This window comes from Moschus berezovskii, chromosome 25 (genome assembly GCF_049115385.1).
Source record: "Moschus berezovskii isolate FMDL1 chromosome 25, NW_MosBer_1.0, whole genome shotgun sequence".
NCBI classification, from domain to species: domain Eukaryota; kingdom Metazoa; phylum Chordata; class Mammalia; order Artiodactyla; family Moschidae; genus Moschus; species Moschus berezovskii.
Genome location: NC_142484.1, coordinates 48,070,605 through 48,085,667, shown reverse-complemented (window position 1 = coordinate 48,085,667; position 15,063 = coordinate 48,070,605). Strand labels below are relative to the sequence as shown.

Sequence of the window (15,063 nt, the reverse complement as noted above, 5' to 3'; positions counted from 1 at the left end):
AAACAATCATTCGATTTGTGAATATGAAACTTTTACATCTTGCTTTCCGGTATTTACCTGTCGCATTTGTTTCCCTTGCCTCATCCCACTGGTTAGGACTCCAGGTCGACACTGAATAGACAAGCTTGTTTTTTCCTCACTGCCATCGTGCGGATGCAACTGTGCCTCCTGAGACAGGAGTTTTCAGGGGAAACAAACCATCTTTGTAAAAAGAAGATGAGAACTGGAAGCTTGAGCAATGTTCTAGAGGACTGATATTGGCTTGGGATTAATATGGCTTCACGGAACTTCAGTGATGACTGGCACAAGGATGGGGAAGAAGTGTCCCAGGCGTATTTTGAAAGGCTGTATCTGTTTTGAAAGAATGTTGATGTTTTTAGACCTCACATAAGGACAGTTATGAAGTATGACTGTGAGTGTGCTGAGGAATGTTAAAAGACTGTGTTCAGAGAGAAACTTGCCCAAAAGTGCCTGAGACTTCTACAGAGTTTAAGAGGAAACTTAGAAGAGAACTTTTTAAGAAGTGAAAAACTCAGACAAACAACGCTTACTGTCACCTTTTCAAGCTTTACAGAATTCCCATGGAAAACCATACCATCTCTCAATAGATTTTTCTCAGAATGTTTTACACATACACACTCAAATAGTGACAGATTTTTAAATACATGTTAAACACAGTAAATGCATAACTCAATGAATGAACCAAGTTCCAGGCACCTCTTTGAGACAGTGTACACATATATGCACTTTGAGAAAAGCATCTGTGATAGGTACAACCTCCAGGAATATCTGATCCCCTTGCTTGAAATATAAATGCATGTATGTTTTATATATATATATATGTATATATATTTCAAGCAGTATATATATATGTGTGTGTGTGTGTTTATATATACATATATAGTAATGATAAAGGTTTAGCTGCACTGAGTATCCATTTTTCCTGTCTTGTATAATTAGAACAGAGGAGGTTCTGTGGCCTAGATAATAACTCCATCTCTTAATTAAATGTGGGTCTGGCTGATCAGCCAAAGCAATTTGCCATGCTTAAGGGAACTTTATTGAGGCTTCACTTAATAATAGTGACCATATATGACTAAGTAAGTCTGTTGAAGCACTGCTGGGGAGCGTTACACAAATATCAATTTCTTTCATTTTTAATTTGTTAAGAGTCTTAAAGTATTGAGATTCGATACAGCTATTAAAAACTCGAAGGTTGCACCTTTTTAAAAAAGTGAAATTTTAAGTAAACTTAAAGGTAAAACGAAACAAGTGAAATTAATTTTAATAATTTGTTTCATTTAACCCAATGTATCCAAAATATTATCACTTAATGAGTAATCATTGTGAGATATTTTACACTCTTTTATCTCATATGAAGTCTTCAAAATTCATTATTTTACATTACAGCACATCTCAAGTTAGATGAGCCTCATTTCAGTTGTCAGTAGCCCCTTGTGGCTAATATTGGTATGTAGTTCTAGTGTAGTTTATATCCACTGGATATAAACATTTTGGAAAGAATACTTCATAGACGACATTGTATACTTTCACATCAAGAGACCCAGGATGACACATGATTAGTGACATAAATTTTATCATTTGATTAAGGGGGTGATCGTCAGATGTGTTCATTACAAAGGTGTACTTTCATTTGTATATTAGTGAGAAAAATGTAGGCTGATACTTTGGTGCCATGCAAATATCCTGTCCCTAATCAAATTTCACCTACAGATTTTAGCCACCAGGGATAATGTTTGCCTGAATGAATTTCCATAATAGAGGCTGGAAACTACTGACTCAAAGTCCGTTATTCTTTTATATTCATTAACTTTACATTTGTAAAGAAGAGCTTTTTCTCAACCTTTCCCCTTCTTTTGAGAATCACTATGGCTTGTGGGTTTTTATTTGGTATGCCACGATTATATCAGTTTTTAAAATATTCAAATAATTGTAAATTTTGGCCCCTTAAAACTTGTTTCTGTAAATTAACTGGTAAGTTTGTCTTTACTTAGATACTTGCCTAAATAATATATATTTTTTTAAATTTCATAATCTAAGGTAAGATACTGATAACATTTTAGAATAGGAATACTCCAGGGTCTGTAACATTTAGCTGTATCACAGTTGTTTTTAAGGTTCATTTCTTATACTAACATGGTAGGGATTATCTGTGAGCCAGAGTGTAAAATAGATTCCTTCTTACTCTGTCTAAATAACAGGGCTATTTATTTCATAAATAAAACACTGGTGCTGGGGCAATAACAGACTGCTACTGCCAATCTTTCACTCTCCATAGACATATGTCTCCCGACAGGAGTTCCATCAAATGTGGTGATAAAGAAGATTGTGATCTGTCAATCATAAACTGATTCATGGTGTTTTGTTTATTTCATGTTACCTTATGAGTGATTTTTCACTCTTTTTTCAAACTCATACCTTTCATCACGCTAATATACTAAGAAATGTATTTCTATTTCATGTCATTTTAAAAAAAGAAAAGCAGAAATCACAAAAATGCTCTTTCGTTTTATAAAGTAAGCCAGACTTTTCCCATGTGAGCAGCTGTCTTCGTTCAATATCAGGATGACCTGTACTTGTCCAAATTCACCAGACGAGCGTGTTTGGGAAGTTGCTTATCCTTTCTTGCCTCCACGTTTCTTCACCATAAACAGTGGGCTGTGTTGTACACAAGCAGTGATGAGACTCCATTTTCTTGGGCTGGTGCTCATCTCTGCCAAGCTACATGGCAAAGTGGTCTATGTAATCAGAGCTGGATGAAATTTCATCTTCAGTGCTGTCCAGTAAAAATATTATGTTAGCTACAAATGCAAGCAACCTATGTAATTTATAATTTGCTGAGAACCATGTATTAAAAGTGAAAATGAACAGGTGAAAGTATGTGCCAAGGTATAGTTTAGTTAATAAATATACAAAATTTTGAAGAAATAATAAACATAAAAAAATCATTAATGGGATATTTTATGTTTTGTAGAAATGTGTTTGAAATCTGGTGTGTATTTTACACTTACATCACATCTTGCTTTGGACCAGTCGCATTTCAAGTGCTTGGTGACCCTGTGTGGCTAATGACTGCATTGAACAGCACATGTCTGACCATATTTTCCCCTGAGAAGGAAAACAGAAGCATATTCTTCATCTGTTCCATCTGATGAGAGCTCAGCAGATACAATTTCTTGTTATATTCCACTGAATATAACTGGTGTGAAGTCTCAGAAGCAGACAGAGAACAGAACCAGCTCACATTTAAGGGATTTGTCTCCCTACACTCTTCAGTGCAGATCTGCTGGGGTGGGTAGGGAGATTTTTACCCTTAAGTGTATCAGGGACAATTTCCATGATGACAGGAAATACAGGGTAGCTTTGCTGTGTTTGGAGGATTGTTCACATAAGTCATTCCAATAGGCTCAGACTCCTTAGCCTGCCATCAGTCACGGCCTAGGCTGCATGGTGCAGAAGCGTGGGCCAGTTTTCAGGAGGATTACCCTCCTTTCAGCCTCCCAGAATAAGAGTCCCTTGAGACACTCAGAAGCAAATGACTGGGTGCAAAGACACCTACTTTCAGTGGGAGTTGGTCAAGTAACCTCATGTGCATTAAATTCACCCTGAGGTCTCTACAGGGACAGTTAGGTGGCACCATGGAAGGCTTCCAGAAGGAAGGAAGCACACATGGATGGAGTGTATCCATCTGGCCTATGTAGTCATCTGCAACTTGCCTTAAGCTAGTAACATAAAGAGCTATGTATTCTGTGATTATATTGACAGCATCGCTTCCCTGGCCCTGGCCAGGTTGTATTTAGAGGAAGGTTAAGGACCGTGACGGTGGCATGGCACGCTTGGTCAAGCGTTTATTGGTCTCCCCTATTGGCCCTCCCACCCAGCTCACAGAACCACCGCCCTGCACCACTCAGTGCTGCAGGGGCTCTCCATCCATCGGTTGTGTGGCAAACAGTGCTACTCCTCACTGTGTAAAGGCTGCCAGCATCAGACAGTTTCCTAACAAACTCCTGATCACATCTTATCTCCATTCCCCACGAGTTGTGCACCCCTCCAAACACACACAAACTCCCATGAGAACACAAGTTATTTTCAGAATTAAAGGGCCTGGCTGGTGTATTGCTTTTGGCAAAGGATTCAGCAGCCATTAAAGCATGCACTAGTCATTAATAATCACACATAGGGCCACCTTGAAGAGTTTCTTTTTCATATTTTCTTTTTCCTTCTTTTTCCTTCCTCACAAATGATGGCCTACTGCTGCTAGACAACACTTGAGGGTTCATTTTCCCTTTTTTGTAATAACCAAGCCTGGAGTCTTTTAAACTGTCAAAATTAACTTTTGCTGCTCTACCCAGTGTTCAGTGTGGTATCATTATTTTGAACATTGGGGTTTGCAGAAAGAAATCCTTAATGTGATACCCAAGTGGTAACCAGGTGGCTCAGTGATAAACAATCGACTTACCAATGCAAGAGACTCGGGTTTGATTCATGAGTTGGGAAGATCTTCTGGAGAAGGAAATGGCAACCTACTCCAGTATTCTTGCCTGGAAAATCCCATGGACAGAAGAGCCTGGCAGGCTGCAGTCCATGGAGTCACAAAGAATTGGACATGATTGAAAATGAGGCACACACAACACATGTGCCACCCAAGAATATTAGCAAATATCTAGATAATTCACTAGAATGCTCACCGGAGTAATTATCTAGAGATGGGTCCCAATCCTCCTCTGTGATGCTCAGGGCCACATATGCCAAAGACACTTGCCCGGTGATGCGTTCTGCAGTAAAGCAGCCTCTGGTGATGTCCGCTCTAGTCCATGTGGGGCCTTCAGCATCCTTCCAATAAAACAAAGCCACATCAGCACCTCTGAATTTTCAAGAGGACATATCCTAAGACGGTGAGAACTGATGCTGGAAAGCTCCCAGGCTTCTCACGAAAGTAGTATTGGAAAGATTGGACCGTACTTCAGATGTATTTCTCCAGCAGCAATCTCATTAATGTGCTAAGGGTTGAGGAAACACTCTCTAAAGCAACCATCCTCAATACATTTTATTTTCTATCTGATAAGCACACCCCAGCTGGGAAATTAATAATTTTTATGGCAAAGGTGATGAACCATAATTACCAAAAAGCTTTGTGGGAATGCTTTTATTTGTTTATTGTTTATGTTTTTGCCTATCTTTCCAGCTGGTTTTCAATGTTTTCTTTTTTTTCTTTTATTATTATTTTTAAGATTTGTTTGTTTTTGATTGCACTGGCTCTTCATTGCTACACGCACTTTCTCTGGTTGTGCTGAGCAGGGGCTGCCCTTCCTCACAGGGCACGGGTCTCTCACTGCAGCGGCTTCTCTTGTTGCAGAGCACAGGCTCTGGTAGTCGCAGCCTGCGGGCTCTAGAGCACACCTCAATCATTTCGGTGCTCGGGCTTTGTTGCTCCGTGGCATGTGGGATCTTCCCAGACCAGGGATCAAACCCCTGTCACCCACACTGGCAGGTGGACTCTCAACCACTAGACAACCAGGGAAGCCTGGGAAAGGCTTTAAAAGCCAGATTTCACAGATCTCAGGAGTATTATCTGTCACTTCCGGCTCTGCATGTACTCCTACAGCACCCTGCAGGGCACCAAGTCACTGCTGTGGCTTTCTGTGCCTGGGGGGTGGGTTGGCTGATCTTAGCCTGGGCACAATAGAGCACTAACAGTAGCTTTCCACCTGTCCTAAAAGCAGGCAGAAAAATATGCCCATTAGAGTGAAAACAATCTGACCTCTTTCCAGATCAAATGATGGATTTTAGTATCTCAAAACGATCATTAATTAATCTATGGGTGTATTTCATCTTATCCTGGGAGTAACATAAACTTAGGCTATCAGATCATCACAATGGGGCACCATCTCCCCATCTTTGACCTGTAGTGTAAGCAGATAGCATTCATTCAAACCCCTCTCCCCTAAAGGAAACCTCGGGTTCAAGAGGCAGGAGCCCACTGTGCAGCCTTAGAAAGCCCATCCTGAAGGGAGCCTCTGATAGAGAATGTACTGACATCCTATGTGACATCACCCCACAGGTTGCTCCAACCACAGCTCTAGGCGCGCTCCCCTGAAGCTGGTGAGGCAGCCCTGGAAGAAAAGAAAGCTGAAATTCACAGGGCACTCTGACTCAAATTGTTACTGCTCCCATGGCAGCAGGCAGGGCACGTGGAGAGCTCCTGCAGTGCACTGGGAACCCCAAGCACTTGACAGTGAACCAGCATGGATCCTGTGCAACAATGCTTCCCTGCAGAGGTGGCCAACTGGGAGTCACCAAGCCAGCACACGTGTATTGACAGTGAACTAGGCCATGCACACAGAGTAGAGAGGGAGACAACTCTGTTGTGTTATGTGCCTCCCAAGCACGTCACACTCACCACATACATATTTGAAAAGATATATTCTAGTCTCCTAAGTAATGTCTTTACAGGTTCTGAAGCTGTACATTCTCTTACAGCTATGCCATCACTGTCTCTACAGATCAAACAATTTATTCTCTTCATTCCACCATAAAAGCTCTTCTCTGTATGTTGTCATCCTTTGGCCAAGCTCGAATACTTCAGAGCTCTCACGGACCTGCATGTTTTTGATTCTGAAACATTTTCTTAAAGTGGGGGCATTGTCCCACAGTCCCCAGAAGCCCAAGGCTCAGAGTGGTCTCCCAGTGATTGCTGTAATGCACTCACCCTAAGATGTGAATTGTGAGTGATAAACAACATCAAAAATCAACGCTGATAAACTTATTTAAATAGAATTGGTCCTCAAGTTCTCCCCTCCAGCTGACCTTGAACATGTGTGCTGTATAATCTAACATGTGGTATGTCGCCTTGGTGCTTATGTACATACTAAGTATTTTGCAGATGACACCACCCTTATGGCAAAAAGCAAAGAAGAACTAAAGAGCCTCTTGATGAAAGTGAAAGGAGAGTGAAAAAGTTGGCTAAAGTTCAACATTCAGAAAACTAAGATCATGGCACTTGGTCCCATCACTTCATGGCAAATAGATGGGGAAACAATGGAAACAGGGACAGACTTTATTTTGGGGGGCTCCAAAATCACTGCAGATGGTGACTGTAGCCATGAAATTAAAAGATGTTTCCTCCTTGGAAGAAAAGTTATGACAACATAGACAGTATATTAAAAAGCAGAGACATTTCTTTGCCAACAAAGGTCCATCTAGTCAAAGCTATGGTTTTTCCAGTAGTCATGTATGGATATGAGAGTTGGACCATAAAGAAAGCTGAGCACCAAAGAATTGATGCTTTTGAACTGTGGATTGGAGGAGACTCTTTGAGAGTCCCTTGGACTTCAAGGAGATCAAACCAGTTCATCCTAAAGGAAATCAGTCCTGAATATTCATTGGAAGGACTGATGCTGAAGCTGAGACTCCAATACTTTGGCCACCTGATGCAAAGAGCTGACTAATTTGAAAAGACCCTGATGCTGGGAAAGATTGAAGGCAGGAGGAGAAGGGGACGACAGTGGATGAGATGATTGAATGGTGTCACCAACTCAATGGACACGAGTTTGAGTACACTCTGGGAGCTGGTGATGGATAGGGAGGCCTGGCGTGCTGCAGTACATGGGGTCGCAAGGAGTCAGACATGACTGAGGGACTGAACTGAACTGAGGTTATTCTGAAAGTCTAAAATCAGATAATTCCTCTCATAAAAAGTTCTCCACTTAGGCCATAGCAAAGCCTCACATTCATATTTCTTTGAGGAAACACATCAGAAGCTCTGACCACTCATGTGTTTTCTTAAAAATTAGTCTGTGTGGTATTGCCTTTCCATTGTGCCATTCTGAAAGAACTGAGGGAGAATCAGCTCATGCCATGATGATGAACATCTGTGAGAAAAATATGTTTGCCTTTGGGTTAGTGTTTATTACTTTTTTTAAAAACCAAGCTGAGTAGCAAGTAGCTTCTTAATTCCCCAACCAAGTGTCAAACCCACACCCCCCACCCTGCAGCAGAAGTGCAGTCTTAACCACTGGACCCCAGTGAAGCCCAAGGGTCGGTGTTTATTCTTACAAGTTACCTGGCATTGGCCACAGATGTTGGTCAACCCAGAAACATCCTCAGATTAGTCATTTTATTATAACTATCAGAGTACAGAAGTATAAAACTAACCGGGGGTGTTGCTGACCACACCGCACCCCCCCTCCAAGACATAAGGAGTTCCCATCCACCACGGTCAACTAACAGCCACATCTGAATGTTCCTCAAACAATTCCCCACTTCTCTGTTGTGTCATTTTCTGAGAGGAAGATTCCCCAGGCCGTGTGAAGCACCCCTACCTGGGGCATCTCGCTTTTCTCTGGGAGTTGCATAAACTCGGCAGCAAAAATAGGTATGCGCCACCAAGGGGTTAAGACTCACAAGGTACTGAGCATCATAATGAGTAATCTTAGTACAAAGAACAGAATTTAAATTCCTGAGTGCCCTTCTCTCTGATTCTTTACCCCCTATCAGGTTAACCTCATTAACCTATCACCAATATGCTCGCGTTATTCTGCAACAAGGACGCCCACAGCTGTGGGGCTCTCCACACTTCTCTTGATGACTGGAGGTTATTATTATTAACCTCTAGGCCCAGCTCTGCCAACGAGAAGAGTCTCTGCAAACCCCTGATGGTGAGATAAAAGATAGGGTCTGGTTTCAATTCCCAAAATGGATTTGCGGTCATAGTCAACTCTATGAAAATTTCACATAGAAATTCTCAGTTTCTTTAAAAACATAGTTTCAGCTTCCCCATCACTTCTCTTGGCTATTTTGTACTCTCAACTACAGCTCCCGCATGTTCTGAGAGGCCAGTGTTTCAGACTACTTGTTTGAGGGGTACGGTGCAGAGCATGTCCCCACTGTGTCTCAGGAAGGCTGGCCAAACCTTTGGGACTTTGCTGCCACAACGGGCTCTATGACAGCCTGAGGAATGATCTGTTGGTTCAGAGCTACTCTCTCTACTCTAATATGCAGGACTGTATGGTAGCAAGAAATAAAATAGCAGCAGGTCCACCTTAAAAACCAGGCCCTTGGGGCTGCTGGACACATATTACTTAAAAACTGTCCCTTTAACATCATCTACCATATTCTTAATAATCTGTGTTGCTGACTTCAATTAAGCACTTCCATCAAGATGATGAGAGCCCTGCTATTTTAACCCCAAAGTGGCCTTTTTTTTTTTGCTTTCAGCCATACTACATAATATTAAAATCTATATACAGACAATATATATGTATATATACATATTTGTAATATTAAAAGTTTCAATACCACACACCTGTTCCACAATTTCCAGCTCTTAGCAGGCTTATCACTTGTACATTTTTGTGAATCCAGGGAAAGGTTAGGAAACATTTGAAACTGTTTCCTCAATTTTATTGCAGCTTCTCTCGCATTCATGTAACAATAACCACCACCATTATATAGAAAACACGAATATGTCGCCCTCCAAAAAAAAAAAAAATACATTTTCTTAAAAAGTGTATACACAACCAACTTTAAACATACTTCCCTACTGTCCACTTAAAAAATAGTCACAACCTAAAAATTGAACTATGTTTTCTTCAGAGGGAATTTTGAGGGCTTGAAGCCCGGGAGACAGCATCTCAAGTCACCCTGAGAGGACTGCTCCACAGAGGTGGCGGAGGAGCCGGGCGACAGAGAAGTGTGTCAAAGAGCAGGCGGTCAGAACAACAAAAGATTGCTGTTCATTAAGGAAAACCGGATATCGCAAGTTGAGGAATTTAGTGATTGTCTACGTGTGAGGAGAGGCAAGAGTCTGGACTCATGGAAATCATTCCTCATACGCGCCTCGGCTGTCTGGGGCCAGTCTCCTGTGTTTCACCGTAGGGCGTGGCTGCAGCCTGGTCACAGGGATTGCTTTCCTTCCTGGTTGGCCTGCAGAACTGGAATCACGGATGACTCTGACATCTCTGTTTATTTACATGGCTGGAAACACTCCATTTCTCACTCCTGACCCTCAGAAAGAAAGGTTTTCACTTACCTTGTGTGGTAGGTATAATTGAACACGGTGGGGTGAAGAGCCTCCACCATTGAACCAGCCTCCCATCATTTCCTGCCATATATTATTCAACCAGGTAAGAACTGCCCTGTGCCTGCAAGCCTACATGCTAAGTCACTTCAGTCCTGTCTGACTCTGTGACCCCATGGACTGGAGCCCACTGCTCCTCCGTCCATGGAATTCTCCAGGCAAGAATACTGGAGTGGGTTGCTATGCCCTCCCTCATGGGATCATCCCAAGAACTGCCCTATATTCACTCCCAAAATGTTTGCTTCATATTGCTGGTGAGATTCAGGGATCAATCAAAGTGATATGATGATGTTCAGATTAAGCTTATATTATTCAGAAAATTGTTTACCTGACAGAGTCACTCCCCTGGCCCACTTCCCCGGGAGAACATTTTCAGACGGTGGCTGGTGGGGGAGGCTGATTTCCTCCTGGCCGTGCAGCACTGCTGGTTGCTGGTTTGCACGTCATCTGGTGGTTGAGGGCAGCTGTTTTCATAAGTCCTCGCTGCTGTGAATGGGAGTCAGAGGCCACCTCTTCACCTGTTTGCTCACTCCTGGGGAACAGGAGAGGACTCACTTTGTATTTCCAAAGGAGAGAGGGGCCTTCCAGCAAGGTTAATAGAGCAGCAAAAAGCATTTTCAGAATAGATTACCCTTCACCACAAAAGAAGCCTGGAACACCAGAATCGGCCATGTGCATGGGCTCTGTGCCCAGGGAGAAGAGAAATGTTCAGTTGCTTTGGAAGCCTTCCCATTCACAAGGGCTTTCATTACCTTTAGAATAAAGGCAACTCCAGATCGAGTCTCTCCAGCCAGGAACTCTCACCTGAGCTCCAGACAGACAGATCTATCCAGCTGTCTACTGGCTCCAGCGTCCCACTCATGATCATTATGCTTCCCCCAAACCCTGTCCCTCACTGCTGCTCCCCCTTCTCTGCAACTATGCTGCCCCGGTGTCTTCTTATCCCCATCATCCAGGGCACCGTGTGTGCTCCCTACTACTGAAAGGTGAACCAGTTAATTCAACAGAATTTTGCTTTCCATTCATGGTGGAGGAGTCTGGCTCCTTTCTGGCAGGGGGAAAGATGCCATTTTCATGTGTCGCTCCCAAGGTTACTCTGGGAAAGGACACCCAGGCAGATGACAACGGCAGAGAGAGTAGTCATGGCCTGCAGGCTGTAGTTTGCTGACTCTTGCTTGAGAATGTCAGCTGCATAAGATCAGAGCCTTATCTCTCTCATTTATATTTCCTGTGTGCTCAGACACAATTGACCTTCCTGGGGAAGAAAGAATCTTCATACCGTGTTTGAACTGAAATATGCTAGGGGTGTTCTTTATTTCAAATAGGAAGCAGGGAGAAAAATCTTCAGTGGACTCTGATATTTTCTTACTAATGAAAGAAAGCCCTTAGCATTTATAAAATAATGGGTTAATTAATAGCAGACTTGGTGTGTTCATTTAAGATTTGTGAGTAAAATCGGTTTTCTTTAACAAATATATTTTACAATCTAAATGAACACATACAATTTCCTAAAATAAGGGTTAAACAAGTTTTGTGGTTCTAACAAATGTATGGCCAAAGTTTACAGTCCTGTGAAAGGAAATGAAATGTTTGTAGTTAGATAACTGAATACCTCGGAGAACCATCAACTTTCTTTTCAACACTGGAACTAGCAGTGGGAGAGATTTAATCAAGACAGAGATGTGTAACCAAGCACACTGGATATCAGTAGGCACTGAAAAAGTGAACATAATACAGGCAAGGGATTACTTGGGCAACTTTCCTCCTAAAAACAACTGCAAATACTATATTTAAAAAAAATCTCTCCTCTGTCTGACTCACTTCATTAGTGTGATAATCTCTAGGTCCATTCATGTTGCTGCCAACGGCATTATTTCATTCTTTTTTTATGACTAATATTCCATTGTATATATGTACACCATGTCTTCTTTATCATTTCAAATATCGCATATCACTTATACATGGAATCCAAAAAATGAACTTACTTACAAAACAGAAAACAGACACACTGACATAGAATACAGACTTATGATCACCAAAAGGGAAAGAGGGAAGAGGGATAAATTAGGAGTTTGAGATGAATGATGGCATCACCAACTCAATGAAGATGAGTTTGGGTGAACTCCAGGAGTTGGTGATGGACAGGGAGGCCTGGTGTGCTGCAGTCCATAGGGTCGCAAAGAGTCGGACATGACTGAGCGACTGAACTGAACTGATATACACTACTGCATATAAAATAGACAACCAACAAGGACCTACTATATAGCACAGTGAATTTTATTCAATATCTTATAATACCTAAAATGGAAAAGAATCTGAAAAAGCTGAATCACCCTGCTGACACTTGACATTGACACAGTATAAATCAACTATACTTCAATTAAAAAACCCTCCTTAAAAGCGCTGAAGACCTGATCAGTATGCTAGTCATCAGGGTTGTTTCTCATCCTTCTGAGCACATGGAAGCTTCGCACTTCCCTGCCCTCTTGAACTTGATGCACTCACGTGACTTGTTTTGGACAACAAAATATAAGAAAACTGATTTGTCTTACTTCTCGGCAGATATTTAAGATCAGTGGGTAATTCACCACGATCCCTTCTTCCCCACGTGACAATCAGCAACATTACAGATGATCATGCTTCTGTCATGCATGGTCCATAAGTAAGGAAAGCGTGGAACACACCACCACAAATGACAGAAATGTGTATTATCAAAAACACATGTGTTGTGTTAAGTCACTGATACTAGGGGCCTTTATACTGTGGCATGCATTAGTTTAATCTGACTTACATATTAAGATTGTAAGACATTACCAGACTTAAATTGTAAGGAGAATGTGTACTCAGAGGCTGTAAGCAGGAATCAAGCACATAAAAGCTTACCCTGGAGACACTTGCTGATTGGGAAGATCTGAACTTCTGTCTCCAATGCAGGAGACCCGGGTTCAATCCCTGGGTCGGGGAGATCGCCTGGAGAAGGAAATGGTAACCCACTCCAGTATTCTTGCTTGGAGAATCCCATGGACGGAGAAGCCTGGTAGGCTACAGTCCACGGGGTCACAAAGAGTTGGTCACAACTGAGCGACTGAACGGAACGGAATGGAATGGTGCTGGAGTTAGAGGTCAATATCCAGTGACTATTGGAGCAGACCCCAGGAATGTTATCCTGGTATTCTAAAGGAGCAACATGTTAGGTAAGGTTGAATACTTGCTGTGCAACAGACTTCAGAGAAACTTGCCTTAGCATAGAGTACAGCCAGGAAGGAATTAAAAACAAAAACTAAAACTCAGTTTTGTGGGAATTCTCCGGTGCTCCAGTTGTTAAGACTCCAGCCAACCAATGCAGGAGACATGGGTTCAATCCCTGGTTAGGGAACTAAGATCCCACAAGCTGAATGTCACAGCGAAAAACAAACAACAACAAAACCACAAAATCAACCAACCAAACAAACAAAACCTCATCCTTATGAAACTAAAACCCAAATCTAGCCTTCTAATGGATCTTTAGTCCAAAATCACATCACAACACCTGGTGGCACTAGCCTGGAAATGCCTCCTTAGATGCTTTGATGCTTTACAAAAGAAAACACGATTTGTTCCTAGAAGAAGCATCTTTTATCCTAGATGTAAAACAGCACCACAGGTAATATTTCCAGGACAGTGATCAGTACACAGTGAGATCAACTTTGCTAAGCAGAGAGTGGAACACAGTGCTGTGAGAGCCAGCAAAAACAAGGGTAAGCAGGCAGACTCATGAGGACTTCAGATATTAGAAGCATCAGGGGTGTTCTTGCCTTTAAAGTGGCTTACTTTGTTTAAATAAGTGGAGGCAAACTTGTTAGAAAATAACTGCAGGGAAGAACAAAGTTATAAAGAGTAATGCAGAAGATTACAAAAAGAATCAAACAGAACTTATAAATGTGAAAAATGCAGTTCCCTATTGCAACATATTAATGACTTATTAGACAGGTTTAAGAGACAATTAGACAATACATGAAAAGAGACATCTGAAAGACAGGCTGGGAAAAAGACGTTATGTACCATAGAGAGAAAAAATAATAGAAAACATGGAAATGAAGTTAAGAGGCTTGAGGAACAGAGGGAGATGTTCTAAAGAAAAGTGAAAGGGTTAGTCACTCAGTTGTGTCCAACTCTTTGTGACCCCAGCCTACAAGGCTTCCCTGTTCTTGGGATCCTCCAGGCAAGAATACTGGAGTGGGTTGCCATACCCTTCTCCAGAGGGTCCTCCCAACCCAGGGATTGAAGCTGGGTCTCCTGAATTGCAGGCAGATTCTTTACCATCTGAGCCACCAGAGATGTTCTAACATATGTTTGAGTGCTACAGGGAAGAAAGAATGGATGGGGCAGAGGCAATATTTGCTTAGATAATGGTTGAGTGTCTTCCAGAAAAACATCAGTTTACAGACTTGAAGTTGTGATTCCCAAGTCGGATAAGCATAAAGAAATCTCATCAAATATAGCATAGTGAAAGTACAGTTTCAAATACAAAGAATCAGTGTTAAAAGCAGCAAGAGGGGAAAAAAAGATAGCTTGCTTTCTAAGGATCAATTTAGTTAGTTACCAGCTGAGTGCTACAGAACTTCTGTGAGAGTCAGGAGACAGGAAAGCAGTATCTTCAATGTGCTGAGAAAAAGTAAATGGCAACTTCTATTCTCAAATCTATAAAAATAAGTTTTTTAAATGAAAGTAAAATTGACATTTTTCTCCCAGACAAAGCAACACTGAGAGAGTTCATCAAAATAAGTTCTGATGAGGATTAAATTCTTAAGGATGCACTTTAAGTGCACAGAATATGGCAACAGATGGAAGTCCCAGCACAGATGGAGGGAAGCGCTGATAGACTGCGCAGCGCGCGCTGGCGAGCTAAGGCATCTCAGTCCTCTCTGACTCTTTGCGCCCCCATGGACTGCAGTCCACTGGGCTCCTCTGTCCATGGAATTCTC

At 41.9% G+C, this 15,063-nt stretch overlaps 1 protein-coding gene across 24 annotated transcripts in view; it reads right to left on the bottom strand.

Moving 5' to 3' along the window:
- The window catches only part of LOC148773924 (uncharacterized), a 139,404-nt gene that overhangs the window by 77,152 nt on the left and 47,189 nt on the right, over positions 1-15,063 (bottom strand). For 11 of the 24 annotated variants that reach the window (XR_016036385.1, XR_016036374.1, XR_016036384.1 and 8 more), the window contains 5 exons: positions 10,428-10,631; positions 4,710-4,854; positions 4,481-4,596; positions 3,033-3,129; positions 58-2,797 (listed from right to left, as the gene is read on the bottom strand). Coding sequence is in view for 3 of the 24 variants with exons in the window: in XM_088832253.1 (XP_088688379.1) it covers positions 4,710-4,854 (145 nt within the window). In the remaining 21 variants the exon portion in view is untranslated. Of the gene's footprint in view, positions 1-57; positions 2,798-3,032; positions 3,130-4,480; positions 4,597-4,709; positions 4,855-9,835; positions 10,021-10,427; positions 10,632-15,063 lie in introns of those variants that run through there. The other 13 variants (XM_088832253.1, XM_088832254.1, XM_088832252.1 and 10 more) reach the window with 11 other exon arrangements.